This window comes from Alosa alosa, chromosome 1 (genome assembly GCF_017589495.1).
Source record: "Alosa alosa isolate M-15738 ecotype Scorff River chromosome 1, AALO_Geno_1.1, whole genome shotgun sequence".
NCBI lineage: Eukaryota > Metazoa > Chordata > Actinopteri > Clupeiformes > Clupeidae > Alosa > Alosa alosa.
The window spans coordinates 34,322,073-34,341,811 of NC_063189.1; the positions used below are offsets into that span (position 1 = coordinate 34,322,073).

Consider the following 19,739-nt stretch of genomic DNA (forward strand, 5'->3'; position numbering starts at 1 on the left):
CACAAATTAATGTAAACTTACACCGCACTTCCCTAATAACTTAACGGCTCGTGTCCATTATTGCGGCGCATAGACGCTTGCAGATGCCTAGCCCATCTCTCGGTCGCGGGCTGAAATCAGTTGCCGCTTGTGGGCGTGTAGTTTAAACTGTTCAATTCCGCCACCGCTAGTCATATATTTCGGCTAAACTCATAAACATAGGCTAGCCTACTATGTAACCAATGGGCTACAAGCAAATTTAACATTTTATTTTATCAAAAATCGTAGGCTACACACACACAAAACAAGAACGGGAAAACTAGCCACAGCCACGATGAATTTTTCCTCCATTTTGCACGACTAATCAGCGGAACAAATATTTCTAGGCTCTATCGTTCCGGTAGGACCCGCAAGAGACGAACTTCACTGGCTATCATTTCATTGGCTAACCGCCTCGCGTTAGTCGAGGTGGGCTTTCCCGCGATAATGGACACGAGCCGTTAGTTCTCTCGCGTCACTGACAGTAGCTAGAATGCATTAAAAAAAAACGGGAAAAACAGTGCTCAGTCCACCAAGTCATAAGCTATCGGCGCTGCGCAGCACCAGTTGTGATATTTATCCTACGGAGTGTAATCGTAGGTAATGTCATGTATGAAAACTAGTATTGTTAGGCGTCCAGGGCAGCTGAGGTGTGGCGATGACATCATCGATCACGCCAAGTAGGATGTCTTGGTTTAAGCTGTCCAAACGAATTCAAAAGGGCTACGGTTTCAGATTTTTCCACTCTGGGACCAGGTTTCAAAAAAGTGCGGTTTCGGGCAGTGCATTTACAGGATTCGTTTGGACGCTCGGCCAAGACGAAGCAAAACCTCTGCGTTTAACCCAAAAAGTGTCTCCGTGTGGAAGGGCCCTAAGGCATCAATATCAAAGGGCCAGGCAGACTATGGAGTGAGGATTGTCTCAAAATGATTTAAAAGTATATAAAAGGATATACATATACATACATTTATAAATATCCAAATACAAAATACAAATATAAAAATGTGACATACAAATAAATAAACAAATTTATATAAATAAACGTGTCTTTGTAAATAAATTTTCGAGATTTGAAAATAAATATGCTTGACTTTGTATGTGGAATCTGCATTTGTGAATCTCCTTTTTGCTTTTATGCCGATGACGTAATTTTGAGACATTCCTACTGCACACCAAGATCCACAAATAAATACCACTAGATTTGAATGCGAAGACACCCTCCACTGAACAACCAGCAGATGGCAGTGTTGTGCAAAGGCGTTGTGCAACGACAGCTAGGCTCTTGCTGTACAGTCATTGGTATCCGGTTCTGGCCTCAATCGCAACTACAAGATCAACATGGAAGCTACCGGTGGATTACCTGGATGGGTAAGTAGTGTTATTTGTTACTTGTGTGTGTTATAGTGGATTTGTTCTTCAGAGAGACACGAGTTTACTTTGTCAGTATACAGACGTTAGCAGGGTTAGTAGGGACCTGGGATCATAGAGGTCCAATGATGCCTATTGGGGCAGATCTCTCGGCAGACTGCCTGATCTTTTCTACCAAAAATCTCAATGTAGCACCTTGTTTTAGTGTTACTGTTTACTTTGAGAAGTTCACCAGGTTCCATTGTCTGAAAAACTCCCAAAACTAATACACTTAACTGTAGATGGCAAAGCATCTGTTAAACTAAGGGCTTGAACTAGTGTTAGTTGTTTCATCATGTGAGTTTCAATGTATTACATGATCTATCTCTTAGTACTGTTTTTTTACTGTGTTTAGTCTGTTAAAGATATGCTGTGGAATCAAGAAAAACAACCTGTTGCATTAAAAAAGTCATGGTTTTCTTTAGTGTGCTGTTTTTTTGTAAACATATACAATAAATATCAAGTCCCTATGAAATTACAAGCATTAAACAAATAAACAAAAAAAAAATTAAAACAGGATAAGGCTTTCCCAGCAGCCGACGTGACGTAGCTTTCATGGATATGAGCTCTATTTCAGACCTCAACAGACCGAACATTTAGGGATTAATTGGAATCACTGATTATTACAGAGCGAAGAAGATGGCGCATAAAGCACAAGGTTTGTCCTAATTCCAGGAAGTCTCTCGTGAGCACACAGTGCGCAGGAGCTGGTGGTGGGTGGTTGTGCATTCTGAGTGTTGTATTAGAAGGGTCATTTTCCAAAAGGCACAGTTTTGTTCGGGGGGCTCCAGGCAGGCCGAGGCTCATCCTGAAGAATGGCTTGGATTCGTTTCTCATTCTTCTCTCGTTTTAGTTGGAATTCTTTTCTTTTCTGGGAAAGAGTGGTTAGAGCAAATCTTTAAACAATGCAAAAAATACCAATACTTGAATGATGTATAGGACCAAAGGGAAGATCAGTAGATATACCATCAATTTCTCATACATCTCCAGTGCCAACAATATACATACCATCCATTTCTCATACATCTCCAAAGCCAGCTGGTCTTTCTCCTCCTTTTCATATCGCTCCTCCTCTTGCTTTTCTTCCTCCTTTCTTCTTTCTGTCTTAGTTTTTTCTTTGATGACATCCTTTTTGGTCTCACTCCTAGAATTGTATGCAGGAGGAAAGTTATTTATATATTCCTGTGCAATAGTTTATCTAGGGGTGTCACGATTCTCCAAATCCTCGATTCGGTTTAATTTTGGATTTTAAAGTTGCGATTCGATTTGATTTTCGATCGTTTTTTAATTATATTATTATTAATGCATTTCTTGTGTTGATTACTTTTTTGCCTTATTATGACCGCAGCTAGCGTAGCTAGGTTTCCCCCCCCCCGTTCATGGGGGGGCATACAATAAATGAATTTATGTGCACATATAGTAACTGTACACCAATCGGCCTGCAGATGGTGGATTTGAGCGAAGGGTTGCCGGTACTTATTACATTTCTACAGCACGCACACTGCACACAGACACACACGTGCCCGCAGGCATGCACACATACACACACAAAAACACCCACACACACACACGCATATTATGCACACAAACACACACTTAAACACACAGGCCTAGATGTACGGTACTAAGAATTATCGGCAAATTACCGAGTTTCTCACGCTTTTTGCACCTTAAAACATGGCATGTGTGTACAAAACTGATCGCATGTGTATCAAAGTGCATTTTGCGTGCCGCTGGAGCATAGAATGGCTATCTGCGCTTTTCTTACTGATGCATTTATGGGAGGGCGAGGGAAAAGTGGGAGTATTGTGCAATTACAGGGGAGAAGAAGTGCTAATAGCGATTGATTAGGTATTCCACCATATGTATGAAAACAGCGCACGTCTGTTTTGCAGTGAAAAGCTTCCGCCTGTTAAAAGCAAGTGTAATCCAAATTGTGGTTAAATGCATCAATAAGAAAAACTTTCAGAGAAAGCTGAATCAGTATTCAGAGCATCAGTTTTCTTTATTGTACAACGTATTATGTCAAAAGCAGTGACGGACTGGTAATCTGGAAACTGGGCAGATGCCAGAGGGGCAGCGGGCCCTCGTGGGTCGGCCGGTCAATCAGACAGCGGTATGATCTTCACAGCCATGCGGCCCCTTGATTGTAAACGGCGGCCCCAGATTATTTCTCTCAGCCCCTTTCAAGCGTCAATAATGTTTTTCGGCCAACTGATAGCCAAACTTATCCATATTCTTCACACCTACTAGTACTCCAATCTGGGGGTCGTTTCTAGAAAGCATCGTTTGCTAACTTACGTTGCAACCTTGGTAGTTCGCTCCATCGTTCTTGGATTTGGTGTTTCTAGAAAGGGTAGTTCGAACTCTCAATCGCAAACAAGGACGCAAAGTTTGGTCATTTGAACTACTGCCCCTAGGCAGTCGCACTTGTGTCGTTCCTTGGTAGTTCCTGTTGGTGTCCGGAGCGCCTAACCAAAAATCACAACCGCCTTACCAAAATTTGCGAAGTGGATGTTGATCTCGTGACTCAATGATTGATCTATCCTGTAGCTTAATTTTGATTAAGACACTGACTCCCCTACTTGGCTCATTCTTGCTATTTATGTTAATTAAAGTATTGCCTTGCTTTTAGTATTATAATCTTCACAGTCCCTAACAACAGCAGTGTTAAATGGTGTAGTGGCTAAAGCAGATGACTTATTATCCCAACGTTGTAGGTTCGATTTTCTTATGATGTGAGATTGTCCTCTTGCTTCTCGCTACCTGCAGGTGAACTAGTGTGACACGTAGATTCAATTGTTTTTGACTGATGTATTGTACCTATGGTCTCTCGATGTAGAGTAACTATATACATAAATATGTATGGTCAAAACCTATTGTTGTGTCTCGTAGGCCTACTCTTACTCAGAGATGAAAAGAAGAGATAGGATGCGAACAGTGCACCAACGCGCTGCCATTAAGCCACGAGACAGTTGATAACCTATGGGATACCCAGATATTTGTCCAGGCTATATATTTTTTCCAACACATAGATATTTAACACAAATAATGACTCATATTGGTCTACTTAAGTTAACTGTTGCTACATGCTGGTATTGTCAACTGGCAATGACAATACCAGCATTAATCACTCGGTTTAGATTAGAAACATGTCGACATAGGCCGTGACAGAACATTTCTAGGGGGTGGGGTCTTACACGTTACCACAGGTACGATGCTTTCTGGAAACAGGTGTAACAGTGTCGTTGTTTGGTCGCAAGTTGCGTCGTACCATGGTGGTTGAGCAACGTCGTTGCTAACTTTTCTAGAAACGACCCCCTGATCGGTATTTATACCAGATACAAGTCTCTATATCACAGTTATGGTTACTCTTTACAGTCTACAGTCACAAACTTTTACATCAGTCTGTATTGTTTTGTAGCGAAATGTCTTATTCAGGTTTGAAATAAAACAAGTCTACCTGCACTGCTGTTTTCTCGCTTTTTGCTCACAGGTTTCTCTGCAGAGCTCCCCCTACAGCTTCAGAGTATTTTGCGACACTCCTCAATCGGTCAGTCTGCCGTTTCCTCTTTCCCTGTTCCTCCTACAACGGTTTACTCGCTTTCTGCTTCTTTTCCCTGGCTCTGCCGTGGCAAATGTCTGAGAAACTCCATCGCTACCTTGTTCTAGCCGGTACCTGGCGTGTATGTGTGTAGTGCAGTAAAGCAATTTGTTACATCGTGAGGCTGCGACACTTTCTGTCTCTGAGGCCGTCGGCCGGCCGGCCCAAAGTTGCATGGGTGGTTTTTCCACTCACAGGCGCTAGGGGGAAGCAAGAGGGCCACCGCTCAACCCAAAAAAATTATAACCATTCCAACGACTCCGAAGCTGTTCAGTTAAGGTAAATTAAGCTAAAAACCTGCATAGTTCCCCTTTAAAGTAATTTTGACTGTAACTACAATTTAGAGTAGCAGGAGAAGGGGCTGTGAGTTCGATTGATGTGTTTTTTTTAACTGGCTTCAGCTTCTAGTTTGAGGATAATGTTGACGCACCGCAGTTCAACACGTGTGGGCTTTTTGCCTCTCGGCATGCATGCTGGATGTGACATTGGGGGTGTGGCTACATTGTCGATTCTACCTTTGATTTCGAAGTTCGAGATCAAGATGCAGTCTAATTTTGATCGATTTTCGACTTAAAGCCGAAATTGTGACACCCCTAACTTTAACCCACACGAGACAGCATGGAAATTATACAGAGAATTAAAATATGCTGTGACCAAAGCTTTACAACCTGGGCACTGTAATTAGCCATATTTAATATTTCCACCCAACTATTTTAACCAAACAGATTACATAAAGGAGAACATTTTTTTTTCATGTCTGCCTTTGTGTGTGTACAATTCAAAGTTCAGTGTTATTCAGTGTGGAATGTCTTTAGTCCTACCATTTGGAGAAAGCAGCAGAAGCATCTTTCTTTCTCTCTTCTTTGTCCATTTCCTTCTTCTGCTTCAGCTTATTTTCAGTCTGAGTTTGTTTCCTGATTCTCTCCTTCAAAATCTCATCTTGCTCTTGTTTCCATTTCTCAAACACCTGTGAAATAAGACACTAAGTAAAATGTTAAAACTTGAATCCCAACACTAGGCCACAGTGAAAGAAATCTTAAAAATGGGTTTCCATGTAAAGTAATTCACTGCACTGAAATCTACTTAAAGGTTCTATATGTAAGAACGACCACTAGTGTTTAAAACGGAATCAAAACATTTGAAAGCATTAAGTAGGCTAATCTGGCAATCCAAAGTCAGAAATGCTACTAGCTATGTGATTGGTAAACTGGTGGAGGATGGCGCAGCAAGCCAAAACACAAACTCAAAACATACAGTAAACAGGATTTGCAGACTGCAAATGAAAGTTTGAATTGTGAGCATCCTGACTGTACCATTGTTGTCAGTAAAGCCAGTATTTGAAACTAACATGTTTCTTTAATCTCTGAAGGCATATTATGGTAAGGCATTTATGATGTATTACAATACATGTTTACATATAGCACCTTTAAGCCAAACATTTTCCTGCCAGCACCAACTTAATTTTTTCGGTGAGTGATTCACCTTTTTTGCTGTTTCTTTTTTCTCTTCTTTTTCACTCATCTCCCTTTCCTTTTTCTTAGGGCCTCTTGTTTATCTTTGACCATGTTTGTGATCGTTTCTCTCTTCTTCTCCTTCCATGCTTCAAAAGAGGCCATGGCAACCTCTCTTTTGGTCTGCTGCTCCTAAGGGGACAAGAGACTCAGTCAGGGGGTGGGATGTCTACAGTGTGTTACCTTTCAGTACTGCTAACATGCAACTGTTTTGTCTGGATATGATGTAGGCGTTTATACCTCTCTCTTTTTTTCCTCCTTTAGTTTCTCTTCATGCCTTTTGGCTTTCAACTCTTCTCGTAATTTCTCCTGTTTCTTCTGAAGCCATTCCTGTTCATTTCCAGAAACATTAAGGCACACATTAGTAAAGTGTAGGACATCAGTGAATGCAGCATCATTCCATTCCATCATACTAGTGGGGTCAAAAAAGTGTGAATTAAATGGCACCTCCGGTAATATATATTTTTATATATTTATATATTTTTATATATTTTATATATTTATATATATCTATTCCCAGTGTCCCAGATGATCTCTGATGCTGTCTTTAGTACCTGGTAGACAGCTGCCCGGAGGGAGGTAGCCTCTGGCTGGGAGTCCGTCTCCGGCAGCTGCTTGTCCAGGACCTGGAGGGACCCCAGGTATTTAGACTTGGCTGTGCGGGAGCTCACCCTACCAGACTTCTTGGAGCTGGATGGCTGGGCACTTGAGGGCCTGCATTTGGGAAAATGCACAGACATTCAAATGTTAAGAACAACAATAAACATAGATTTGCTGTGTGTCTTCGTCATAGCGATTTCAGAGGGATGGATAAATAACAACTATGAATTTTGGATCAGAAAAACCAGAGGACTTACACAACACATTCTGCTTAAAACAACAATATCTTCAGGAGGATATGCATTATGGAAGTGACTGCAAATCTTTGGCAGATGTCTAAGAGGAGGATGTTTACCTGATGGTATCAATTTTGCCTGAGGTGTTGCTCAATTGGCTTACTGCACCATCTGGACGATCTGCAGACTCCTACATTTAAAATGCAACACAATATTGAGGATTTCACATGAAAACATAAAGCACATCCTACTATTACCTTTGCTGTGTTTTCTATGGAAATAGAGGTTAAAATGCACTCACAGTCACACTCAGTAAATAACCTGACCAAAGAAGACTCCTTTGATCCATTGGTTAAGCTCAGGGTGTTTGGCCTGTATTGATCTAACCACAAGCCAGGCAATGTTACCAGCTATTGAAGGGTGCAACGGCCAATTTCAAGCGGAATCTAATATAGGAGAATGAGGGTGCCACACCATAATTTTTATTCTATTCACTGTAGTGTGAAACACTTTAGTTAGAGACCAGTACAATGTTACCAGATCAGTTAGTCATGTCCTAGTAGAAGGCAATCCCATAACTTATGTATTGATATGTACATCCTACCACTGTTTACTAAATCAGATCCAATTTTGCCATTGGCACTAACTTGGTTGAGCTCGGCCCTGGTAAGAATGATATGGTAGACAGCTGTACTTGCATTTTGTTTTAACCCTTGATGATTAGTCCAATTAGACTTAGACTTAGAATTTGATAATTAGACTAAACACTAAAGCCAGTTCAGAGCCAACCATCATTCAATGTAATTTTTGACTTACAGAGATTTACGTACCTATTTGTGTAATTAAACTTTTCAATTGTGTTTGAATGGCATGTCAACATAATCATGTGAATCAATATCAATTGATTCATCAATGTCAATCCAAAAAGAATTCACATTAAGCATTGTTCCTACTGAGGCCATGTCTACACGTCTGATATTTTTACATACATAGCTTGTATGAGGCCCTGGTCAACCACCCCCTCAGCGCCCCCGTCTTTCCTCTTTTACCTGATTGCTTTGACCCTTTCTTGTCCAGAATCAAATTACCTATCCCTCAATACCATCAATCAATTGTAAAGACAAAACAAATTCATATTGATGTCCAGATTATTTTTGTATTATTTTATTATTTAACAACATCACACAGTCCAGAAACATAACATGCAGCCTATGTGACTGACTTTAGCCTACTAATTGTGTTCCTTGTGTTGCACTATTTCCCGCTCCCCCTGTTCTAGTAGGGAGACGTGCTCCAGAGGTGAACCCCCCTGCCCCTTCTCCTTTCCCTTCTCAACTTCTGTATGTGAGACCTTCTCAGCAGCAAGGACACACACCTGCCTGCAAAGAATATAGGGTGCCCACTCTCCACACGGTCACATATGATTGACTTGATGTGCAAATGAGCGATAGAAAACCGACTGGCGCAATTGAAAGCTAACATATACCGGTACTCCTATTTTTTGCAAGAGCTCATGCCGCCCTGGGGGTCGTTTCTAGAAAGCATCGTTTGCTAACTTGAGTCGCAACCTTGGTAGTTCGAACTCTCAATCGCAAACAAGGACGCAAAGTTTGGTCGTTTGAACTACTGCCCCTAGGCAGTCGCACTTGTGTCGTTCCTTGGTAGTTCCTGTTGGTGTCCGGAGCGCCTAACCAAAAACCACAACCGCCAAACCAAAAATTGCGAAGTGGATGTTTATTTCGTGACTCAATGATTAATCTATCCTGTAGCTTAATTTTGATGAAGACACTGCTCCCCTACTTGGCTCATTCTTACTATGTATGTTAATTAAAGTATTGCCTTGCTTTTAGTATTATAATCTTCACAGTCCCTAACAACAGCAGTGTTAAATGGTGTAGTGGCTAAAGCAGCTGACTTATTATCCCAACGTTGTAGGTTCGATTTTCTTATGATGTGAGATTGTCCTCTTGCTTCTCGCTACCTGCAGGTGAACTAGTGTGACACGTAGATTCAATTGTTTTTGACTGATACCTACCTATTGTACTCTCGATGTAGAGTAACTATATACATTAATATGTATGGCCAAAACCTATTGTTGTGTCTCGTAGGCCTACTCAGAGATAAAAAGAAGAGCTAGGATGCGAACTCCGGCCGAGCGCCAAGTGCACCAACGCTGCCCGTTTAATACCAGACAGTTGATAACCTATGGGATACCCAGATATTTGTCCAGGCTATATATTTTTTCCAATACAGGTATTTAACACAAATAATGACTCATATTGGTCTGCTTAAGTTAACTGTTTTATATGCTTGCAATAGGTTTAGGTTTTGGCTGATGGCAATGACAATACCAGCATTAATCACTCGGTTTAGATTAGAAACATGTCGACATAGGCCGTGACAGAACATTTCTAGGGGGTGGGGTATTACACGTTTCCACTGTTTCCACCAATGATATGTATCGCTGCATCATCAACGACGTTGTTGGAACTATGGTGTTCGAACGTTGGAGGTAGCGAATTGCGACATAGGTACGATGCTTTCTGGAAACAGGTGTAAAAGTGTCGTTGTTTGGTCGCAAGTTGCGTCGTACCATGACTTATTATCCCAACGTACCTATAACGTTGGGATAATAAGTCATCTGCTTTAGCCACTACACCATTTATCACTACTGTTATAAGGGTCTGGGAAGATTATAATACTAAAAGCAAGGCAATACTTGAATTAACATAAATAGCAAGAATGAGCCAAGTAGGGGAGTCAGTGTCTTAATCAAAATTAAGCTACAGGATAGATCAATCATTGAGTCACGACATAAACATCCACTTCGCAATTTTTGGTTAGGCGGTTGTGATTTTTGGTTGTGCGCTCCGGACACCAACAGGAACTACCAAGGAACGACACAAGTGCGACTGCCTAGGGGCAGTAGTTCAAACGACCAAACTTTGCGTCCTTGTTTGCGATTGAGAGTTCGAACTACCCTTTCTAGAAACACCAAATCCAAGAACGATGGAGCGAACTACCAAGGTTGCGACGCAAGTTAGCAAACGATGCTTTCTAGAAACGACCCCCCGGACAGCTGCCCATATGAGGAGCCGCCGCTGCGTTTTGGCCTTTCGTTCACACGAAAGCACTGTTCTCGCTTACTGAACTGAGTTTTTGGATTGTTTTCTTTAAAATGTCGTCAGGTCTCCGACTGGCCAATGTCGCCTTCTGTTTGACTGACATGTTCTTAACGGCCTTCAATGGCTGATTTTGCATATCCGTGTGGATGGAATTATTTTGCAATACGAAGGAGGAAAAATCTCCTCTTTAAATCCCCGGCTACATGTGGACATGGCCTGAATAGGCAGGGAGATGACGGTATAAAGGAGGATATTACACTTACTTCATATTCTTCAAAATTGACTGAATATGTATCTCCTTTGACTTCCTCTGTCTCTTCCAAACCATCTAAATAAAAAACAATTACTCTTAAATACACAAAAAAGCAATACACACATATGTAGCTATTAAACTATTTAGCTTAAGTTTTGATATAAAGAGATAAAATAAAAATAAACATTTTGATTCAAATTAGAACGAAGCCCTTACTATTGCAGGAAGAGTCTTCAGTAGATTTCGGTAAAGACATCCCATCACCAGCAGAAGATGAGTACCTGCTCAGCTTCGATGATGCTGAGGGATCTCTTTCTACAACCTGGGGACAAAATGTAAAGTTCTACAACTTAATTTGTAATAATTAACTTAACTACTGTCTCACTTATGGCTAGGCAGTAACTCACTTGAATAATCAGGTCATGAAATGCTCAATAAGATGCTCAATTAAGATCTAGATTCTAGATCAGTGGTTCTCAAAGTGTGGGGCGGGCTCCACTCGTGGGGAACAGAGACATGACAGGTCGGGTGCGATGAACAAGAGGAAATTAGTTTTTTAGTGCCTATCTTTCACAATGCCTTTCTTTTTTGACAAGGAAGATCATAGATTCAAAACAAAATAGCCACACACAAACATAGGAGTCATAAACAGACCAACATATGAATTAAAATAACATCTGAACTAGCGGACCAAGAAATGTAACATGGAACCGAAATGTGGGTTGAAGGGGTCAGGTCAGGTGGGGCAATTCCCCACCTCCAAAATGGGGAATGACAGAAAAAGTTTGAGAACCACTGTTCTAGATCCATTACATTTAACCAATAAGCCCCAAGAGGCCCTAAGTTCCAGTGATTCCAGTGAAGGGCACTACGCGAATCATTGCTTTTCTAAAATGGTTACTATACAGTATACTTGCCAATATTTCATAATAAATAAAGGCACAGCAGTGAGAAATATAATGATTTGTCATATCATATTTGTCATAGATATCATTCTTCAACCAAGAACTATATTTCTTTTATCAGAATGATTATCAAGCAATGCCGAGACGCAACTCTGACTTTCGTATCGCAGTGAGTGTTGCAGTAATACAGAATGAAATGCAGCCAAGGTGAAGGGTTGTGCTGGGTTTTACAATAGCATCAAAGACGATTCAGCCATTCACAACCAAGGACTGGAACTATCCGTTTTAGAAACATAATTTGAGTGCATTGGCACAGGTGAGCCAACTGTAAGTGGTGACAGTCATTCTCCAAACATAACGTCTTTGTCTGGACCTGACAGTGTAGGTGGGTCAGTGTAGTGTTACTGACAGTGTAGGTGGGTCAGTGTAGGTGGTCAGTGTAGTGTTATTGACAGTGTAGGTGGGTCAGTGTAGTGTTACTGACAGTGTAGGTGGGTCAGTGTAGGTGGGTCAGTGTAGTGTTATTGACAGTGTAGGTGGGTCAGTGTAGTGATATTGACAGTGTAGGTGGGTCAGTGTAGTGTTACTGACAGTGTAGGTGGGTCAGTGTAGTGATATTGACAGTGTAGGTGGGTCAGTGTAGTGTTACTGACAGTGTAGGTGGGTCAGTGTAGGTGGTCAGTGTAGTGTTACTGACAGTGTAGGTGGGTCAGTGTAGTCTTACTGACAGTGTGGGTGGGTCAGTGTAGTGTTACTGACAGTGTAGGCGGGTCAGTGTAGTGTTACTGACCTGAGGACTACCCCTGGATGGGCCTCTCTTCCCTGAGGAGGAAGAGGAGGAGGTGCCGGCCCTCTTGGTGGGAGACTGGGAGACAGCTTTAGAGGAGAGAGTAGGGCTGGAGGGGCCCTCTGCTCCTGGCCTCTCCTCCATGGTAGGGCTGCCCGCCCGATGCATCTTCTGACGTGGCTTGGGTTTGGGAGGCCCTTCTTCAGTGCTAATGTCTTTCAGGAGGAAAAAGCAGGGGAATGAGAACCTGTGTTATTGACTGTTTGATTCTTTTGCTTCTTGTTTTTTGCTCTCTTGTTTGGTACATCTGACTATTTTATTTGTTTTTACCTAATTTGCAAAATTAGCATGCATCTCTTAATGCAACTGTGACTTATTGACTGACTTGCTCATTGCGTATGCAGTGTTTATTCACCACTCTTTATGAAAATAGTGGCTCCATTAATCAATTAAATTATCCATGATCTGCACACAAGATGTTCTTGGCAGCAAATCTGGACAGACCGGTATAGAACAGTCCAATTCAGTTGAATTATCTAGCATAAATACAAATTCTACAAATTAAAAATAAGAATAAAGAATGTTAAGATATTCCATTATCACAGGGGCACTACCCCTAGAGACCTGCCAAAGATAAACATCACTTGTTGGCACACCTTGCAGTCAACATGTGCATACTGGTAGGTCTCTAATGATTTATTTTGATATCAATAATTGATAATTACTGTTTCTAAGTACCATTATTAATAATTATCAAATTATCAGCCTTCTCTCTCTACAATGAACTATTCATGTGCTCACTGTTATTTCAGTAAACCTAATTCTGTGAAATTTCATTTAGTAATCTATTTTACTTACGATTTATGACACTGTGCATGCCTGTAACTGTTGTGATGAAATAGTATCTAACGGGCAGAGAATGGAGCCCTCAATTCACTCAATTCATACAACAACGATGTGCTATCACTGACCTGCTGTGGGCTTCTCTTTCACACTTCGCTCTCTTGGGTGTGGAAGAGGTGGATTCTGTGGACCTGGTGCAAGTGTTTTGTCATGTTCACTACTCTCTGTTGAGTCAGGCACAACTCCCAGCCCCTCTTTAGATAAGGGGGGTGACAAAGAGTCCCCCTGTCTGCTGTCTGGGTGGAAAAGAGTTGACGCTGACGAATCAGATCTCCCACTGCGAGATGAAAAGTGTTTATGGGATTGGATAGATTCTGACGGACCCCACTGGGGTGAAAATCCTGATAGATCTCTCTTTTCCATGGGAGATTCTGATTGGCCCCTCGGAGAGACAGAAGTTTCTGACTGATCTTGCCAGAGCTGCAATGGGTCATGTGGGCTCCCTTCGGACATCGGGGTCAAAACTGAATGGCCATGATGACCACTCTCTGATTTTCCACTAGACAAAGTTGACTGTGAAGATTCATTCAGTGCACTGTGGATACCGGTCTTTTCAGTTTCATCCTTTTCGACATCCACAGGAGAGCTCGTCTTCCTAGATTTCAAGAAGGACACCCTCTTGGGTCTGGCATTCTCCTCTTCATCTGACAGCTGAAATTCCTGAACCTTGCCTTGCTTGTTCCCTTTACGGAATGTTTCCAACCTTTTCTTTCGTCTGTTGAGTATTTCTGTTAGTACATCTGTGAGGAAATGCAAATAATTACATCTGATCCATGTTAGCTCATTTTAACAGGATTTCAAAAGTATACCTCATACACCATACCATCGTCCTCAAAGTCATCTGAGTAAGACTGATGTTCCTTATTGTTTTTCTTCCTTGCTCTTGTAGACACAGCTGCCTCCAACTCATCCTAGAAGAAAATCAATAACCAGTTCTAAAAAATGTTGAAGGCAAAAACATTACAATATTTACAATGTGACACAGTCTCTTCTCTATATTGTGTAATACTGTAACATTAGGTTTCCATGTTGACAGAACTCATTCATTTACTATTAAGGTTCCATTTACAACTATTGGGTTCAATCTGTGCTATTTTCAAGCAGGATAAGCAAAAAGTATAGAAGTAACGGTAACACTTTACTTGATGGGTGAGTTCATAACACATTCATAGCAGCTGTCATAAACTGCACATAAAGCATTCATGACTGTTTCATGAGACATGACTCAACATTCATACCAAACCTTTTATGAATGTGGAAGACAGAACGATGACAACTTGTCAAAATAAAAGTCCAACAATCGCAAAGCAGCATTGCCGTTTTTGTTCCAAACCTCTTACCTGATCACGTTACATCTGAGTCAATGGGCTTTTCTCTCCAGCCTTTGTAAATATTTCATGAATATCTTATGAAGTCTACATCGAATGTCACTTTACTATACAAGTTGTGAAGTATTCATAATCACTGAATTTAACACTGGGAGGTAAACTAGCCTACATTCAGCTGACCCGTATTTGTGTAAACTGGAACGGTTGGACATTCCCAGTAGCAAAAGATGAGAAATCATCTGCAAAGGTATCATAAAACAAATACATTTTTATGAAACAAAAATCATTTGCTTGACCATGTTCTGTCTTTTTGGCACTGGAGTAGGCCATTGACTCAGATGTGACGTGATCAGGTAAGAGGTTTGGAACAAAAACGACAATGCTGCTTTGCAATTGTTTTTTGCAATTTTATTTTGACACATTTTTGTAGTTCTGTCTTCCACATTCATGAAAGGTTTGGTATGAATGTTGAGTCATGTCTCATGAAACAGTCATGAATGCTTTATGTGCAGTTTATGACAGCTGCTATGAATGTGTTATGAACTCACCCGTCAAGTAAAGTGTTACCGAAGTAACTCTTTGGAATAAGAGAGAGGAGTGGAAATCACAGCGTTTTAAAATGAGTACAAGTTAGATACAGATGATATACAGTAGGTTGTTGACAGATGGTTGCCGTGGCCTACTGGTTAGCGCTTCGGACTTCTTTCCGAGGGTTGCCGGTTCGAACTCCGACCAGTAGGAACGGCTGAATTGCCCTTGAGCAAGGCACCTAACCCCTCACTGCTCCCCGAGCGCCGCTGTTGTTGCAGGCAGGTCACTGCGCCGGGATTAGTGTGTGCTTCACCTCACTGTGTGTTCACTGTGTGCTGAGTGTGTTTCACTAATTCACGGATTGGGATAAATGCAGAGACCAAATTTCCCTCACAGGATCAAAAGAGTATATATACTATACTATACTATACTATACAGCATAGGCTACTAGACGTAAAAGAGTATACTTATACTAGATAAATGATACAACTATACAAAGCTAAATAGCAAAGCTGATAGGAGGAGTGCCTAAAACATAACATCTGCTTTAAAGAAACAAATCTATAAAAATTGGAAAATTCAAAAAAACTAAGAAGGCTAGGATCCAAACATGCATTGGAGTCTGCACGTGTATCAGTTTTGCATATGCTGGCCACTACTGGCCCCGACTACACTTTCTGGTCCATATTGATCTGATCAATATCTTCATACTACTGGTATTACTACAATTTCAGATTGAGTGATTTTGATGGTGCAGTAAGATGCAGCAGCCAAAAGGAAAGTAGATTCTGAAGACACTCATGCCTTTGTTTCCGTGTTGAGAAAAGGCACGTTTAGAAGTAAGCTATTTGTTAGGAAAACCATATGGGGTTTTTTTCCAGTGTACTAAATAGATTTTTTTTGTTAAACTATCTAGTGGTGTAAGATCTATAGCAATATCCAATGTATGCAGAAGTTGGTGTCTCACACTACAAACAGGCTCAGGGCCCACGGGGACGCAGGTTTGAGTCCCACCTGGGGTCACTTCCTGAGCCCACTCCCTCTCTCTCTCTGCCACTCATTTCCTGTCGTTCTTTCACTGTTCTAGTTAACAAAGGCCAAAAAGCCCAATAATATAACTTTTTGAAAAATTCAAATTTTTGTTTTACTAAAATTGTCATGCTTGCAGTGACACAAAAACCCCAACACAACATTTAGTGGTCTCAATTCCAGGGGTACTGTAAATGAGTGAAACAGGAGCTAGAGGGAAAGACTGCTCTTCTCTGTGGTGCATGCTGGTTGAAGTTGCAACGTCAAAGTTGGCAATGTATGGGGCCCCTAGAGGGACATGTCCAGAAACGTTTAACGTTATTGTGCGCACAAGATACTTTTGTGTGCTCACCATAAACTTTCTTGCGAGCACCAGAACTAGACTTGTGCTCACCAGAAACTCAAAGCCCCAAAGAGGACAGGGACAAACAAAAAAGAATAATCTTTGTACTTTTCTGGTGCATACCACCACATATGCTCAGCAGACACTTTTGTGGTGTGCATGCAAAACTTTCTGGTGTGCACCAGAAACGTTTAGAGAATTTATTTTTGTTTTGCACATGTCCCCTTAGGGGCTCCATAGCAACATCAAGTAATCTTAAAGCTGCCATGTGTAAGAATTGAGGTAAAAATATCCAAAAAATGAGCTACACGTATAATGAGAAGAAATAAGGGCGATGATGTCATTAAAGGTGACATGTGGAATATCCGCCAAAAAATCAATTCATACTCCACATTCCATAAAAGATGGAGGCAGTATACCTCCAGAAAGTGAGTTGGTCTACCCTAGAGTAACAACCGAGAAACGTGTATTGCAGTTTGGCTGGCGGTTATGTTGCCCGCATACCGCCTCCCATGGCCGAAGCTGGTATTATGACACCTGTCGGGCTGTGGCTAGTGATTTAGCATGCTAATTCTGGTTGATATCTCTGCAGCACTATACCTTGCCATTTTTTTAATGACATCATCACCCTTATTTCTTCTCATTCTTTTGATGCGTGTAGCTCATTTTTTGGATATTTTTACCTCAATTCTTACACATGGCACCTTTAAAAAAAATGACAAGGTATAGTGCAACAGAGATATCAACCTGAATTAGCATGCTAAATTACTAGCCACAGCCCGACAGGTGTCATAATACCAGTTTCGGCCACGGGAGGCGGTATGCGGGCAACATAACCGCGAGCCAAACTGCAATACACGTCTCTCGGTTGTTACTCTAGGGTAGACCAACTCGCTTTCTGGAGGTATACTGCCCCCATCTTTTATGGAATGTGGAGTATGAATTGATTTTTTGCCGGACATTACACATGGCACCTTTAAATATTAAGTAGAAGCGCCGCAGTTGGCTACAAGAGCCTACAATATGTAATCAATCACACTAGGTCAATGCATTTCAGGACGAATTACCTGGAAAGTGGTTCTCTTTGAAACTTTGGGACTCTTTTTGTAAGCGAGGGTTCTGAAAGGATCATCATCAGACATCTAGATGAAAAAGAAGGACAATGACTTTCAACCGTTCAAGATTTGTCCACAACGCTGACATGACATCAGGTGAAAGACTGTTACCTTGGCGATCTTTAAAACCCCTTTTCACCACAACCAGAGCCATAGAGAGAACCTTTCTCTCTATGGCTCTGACCACAACCAACCAGCTTCTATCATGCATAACGATAATGTTAATATAATCCCTGCTGCAACCAGAAACGCAGAGGAGCTCCTCCTCTCCTCCCTAGAGCAAATTCGTGTGGTGAATCGGATAATAATTAATCCGAATAATGTATCGCTGAACAATAACTTTCACGTTAAGGATATTACAAAAAGATCTGGAATACCTGAAATGTCTATTTTTTGTCGTGTAAAATGTGTATTATATTTAAGTCAGGCAAATATGCTGAGAAAACTGAAGCTATCGATGTAACTACAACCTACTCAAGGAGTTACTAACTAAGCAAGCAAGCAAGCATAAGCTAACGAGGAGACCAGTTTACTCCAACATCGGAATGATCTAACTGGGATACCTTAATATTTTGTAATGAACGCAGTGGGTAGATTTCCAGTTGGTCTGGTCAGCGCAGCAACTTTCACTACCCAAACGGGTAAGGTGAATTCGCAGCCTGGTATCCTAAATGTTTCAAATTCAGAAGCCCAACTAGTCCAGTCCATGTGCTAATCTATTTACAGTTCGAAGTGTTTACAGTGGTAACCAAAGAGACAACGGAAACGGAAGTTGGGAGCTAGCGTCACGGTCTCCAGACCAAAAATCCATTCAAGGTCATTGAAATTTAAATTGGAAACAAGCTGCTTTTGATTGGATTGTGTGCTGTAAACACCATGATAAACACTAAACTGAACATTCAATTATGCTTTTAACGTCCACATTAAAGCCAATAACTTCCTTGAGAACCACTCCGGAAAGTGACCAGCAGGGGGAGTGTATCACCACATTGTGATAGTGATCTTCAACTATCAGTTTTCAGTTGTTAGGTTGTAGTAGTAGGCCAAAATACCAGTAATACCAGTAATTATATTTCGGTCATATTAGGCAGCGCTTGTAGGTAAAAGGAAAGGTTACTGTACATGTTTTAACACATATGGGCCTGGGAAAGACTTTTCCCCAGCCACCCCTGATTGGCCTTTGTGCTTATAGCTCTTTGCAGGAAGGGAACCAGGGGTGAACAGAGGCTGACTGGATCTAATTATTGTAGCATCAGTGCTCACCAACTGTCACCCAGAAGAGAGAGTGGAGAGGTTATGCAACACCTCAAGCCATCCTTGAGTAGACTGTGGTACAACTTTCATCTCTATTAATGCATCAATGCATTTCAAGTCTGATTCCTCTTTTCTATATGTGTTGGTGAATGTGGGGGGTTGGTTGGTGTATGTGCAGCCTAAATGCAGCCTAAAGGCCAAGATGTGTGTGTGTGTGTGTGTGTGTGTGTGTGTGTGGGCTACATGAACATGTTCAAATATCTGTAAGTGATAGTGTGAGGAATAATAATGCCCACTTTCTCCACAACGAATAAATACATTTACAGTCGAAAGTTTCATAGACTGCATAAACACCAAATATATACAGTTGCAGCTCTCTGGTGGTCTATATGTCTGCAGACTCATGTGGAAAAGATGCCCCAGACAGGGTTCAAAGTCTGCTTTGAACACCTCACTTGCCTGTCAAACAGATGAAAGCCAGTGCTCTAAAAATAAATGCACTGGCATGAATGTGTAACACCTCTTGGGTTTAATAAAGGCAACAAAAGTGTAATATTCCTGGCTATACACTTCTGCTCATGATAGACAAGTATTTTGCAAGTTTGATCAACATATATCAGAGTAAATTCATTGAAGGCACTCAGTCCATTCCCAGGCCTGAATTGTAGCTGTTAAGCACTTATAGAGAGATCTAGAACATAAAATTGGCCATGGGTTGGTACAAATGACATTGAAATGTAACTTGCAATATGTTATGTTTAATTTCACTCTCAAGGCATCCGTTTGCACT

The 19,739-nt window shown here is 41.2% G+C and overlaps 1 protein-coding gene across 1 annotated transcript; it reads right to left on the bottom strand.

Annotated features, from left to right (window-relative positions):
• Positions 1-1,820: 1,820 nt before the first annotated feature.
• On the bottom strand, positions 1,821-18,429 carry map9 (microtubule-associated protein 9). Its single transcript, XM_048248945.1, is given in 15 exon segments — positions 1,821-2,296; positions 2,434-2,569; positions 5,851-5,996; positions 6,512-6,576; positions 6,579-6,672; positions 6,781-6,870; positions 7,095-7,254; positions 7,496-7,566; positions 10,765-10,829; positions 10,971-11,076; positions 12,450-12,661; positions 13,418-14,089; positions 14,173-14,260; positions 17,648-17,722; positions 18,259-18,429. Coding segments are annotated over 14 exon segments (2,100 nt in total). The 5' UTR covers positions 18,259-18,429; the 3' UTR covers positions 1,821-2,176.
• Positions 18,430-19,739: the final 1,310 nt, after the last annotated feature.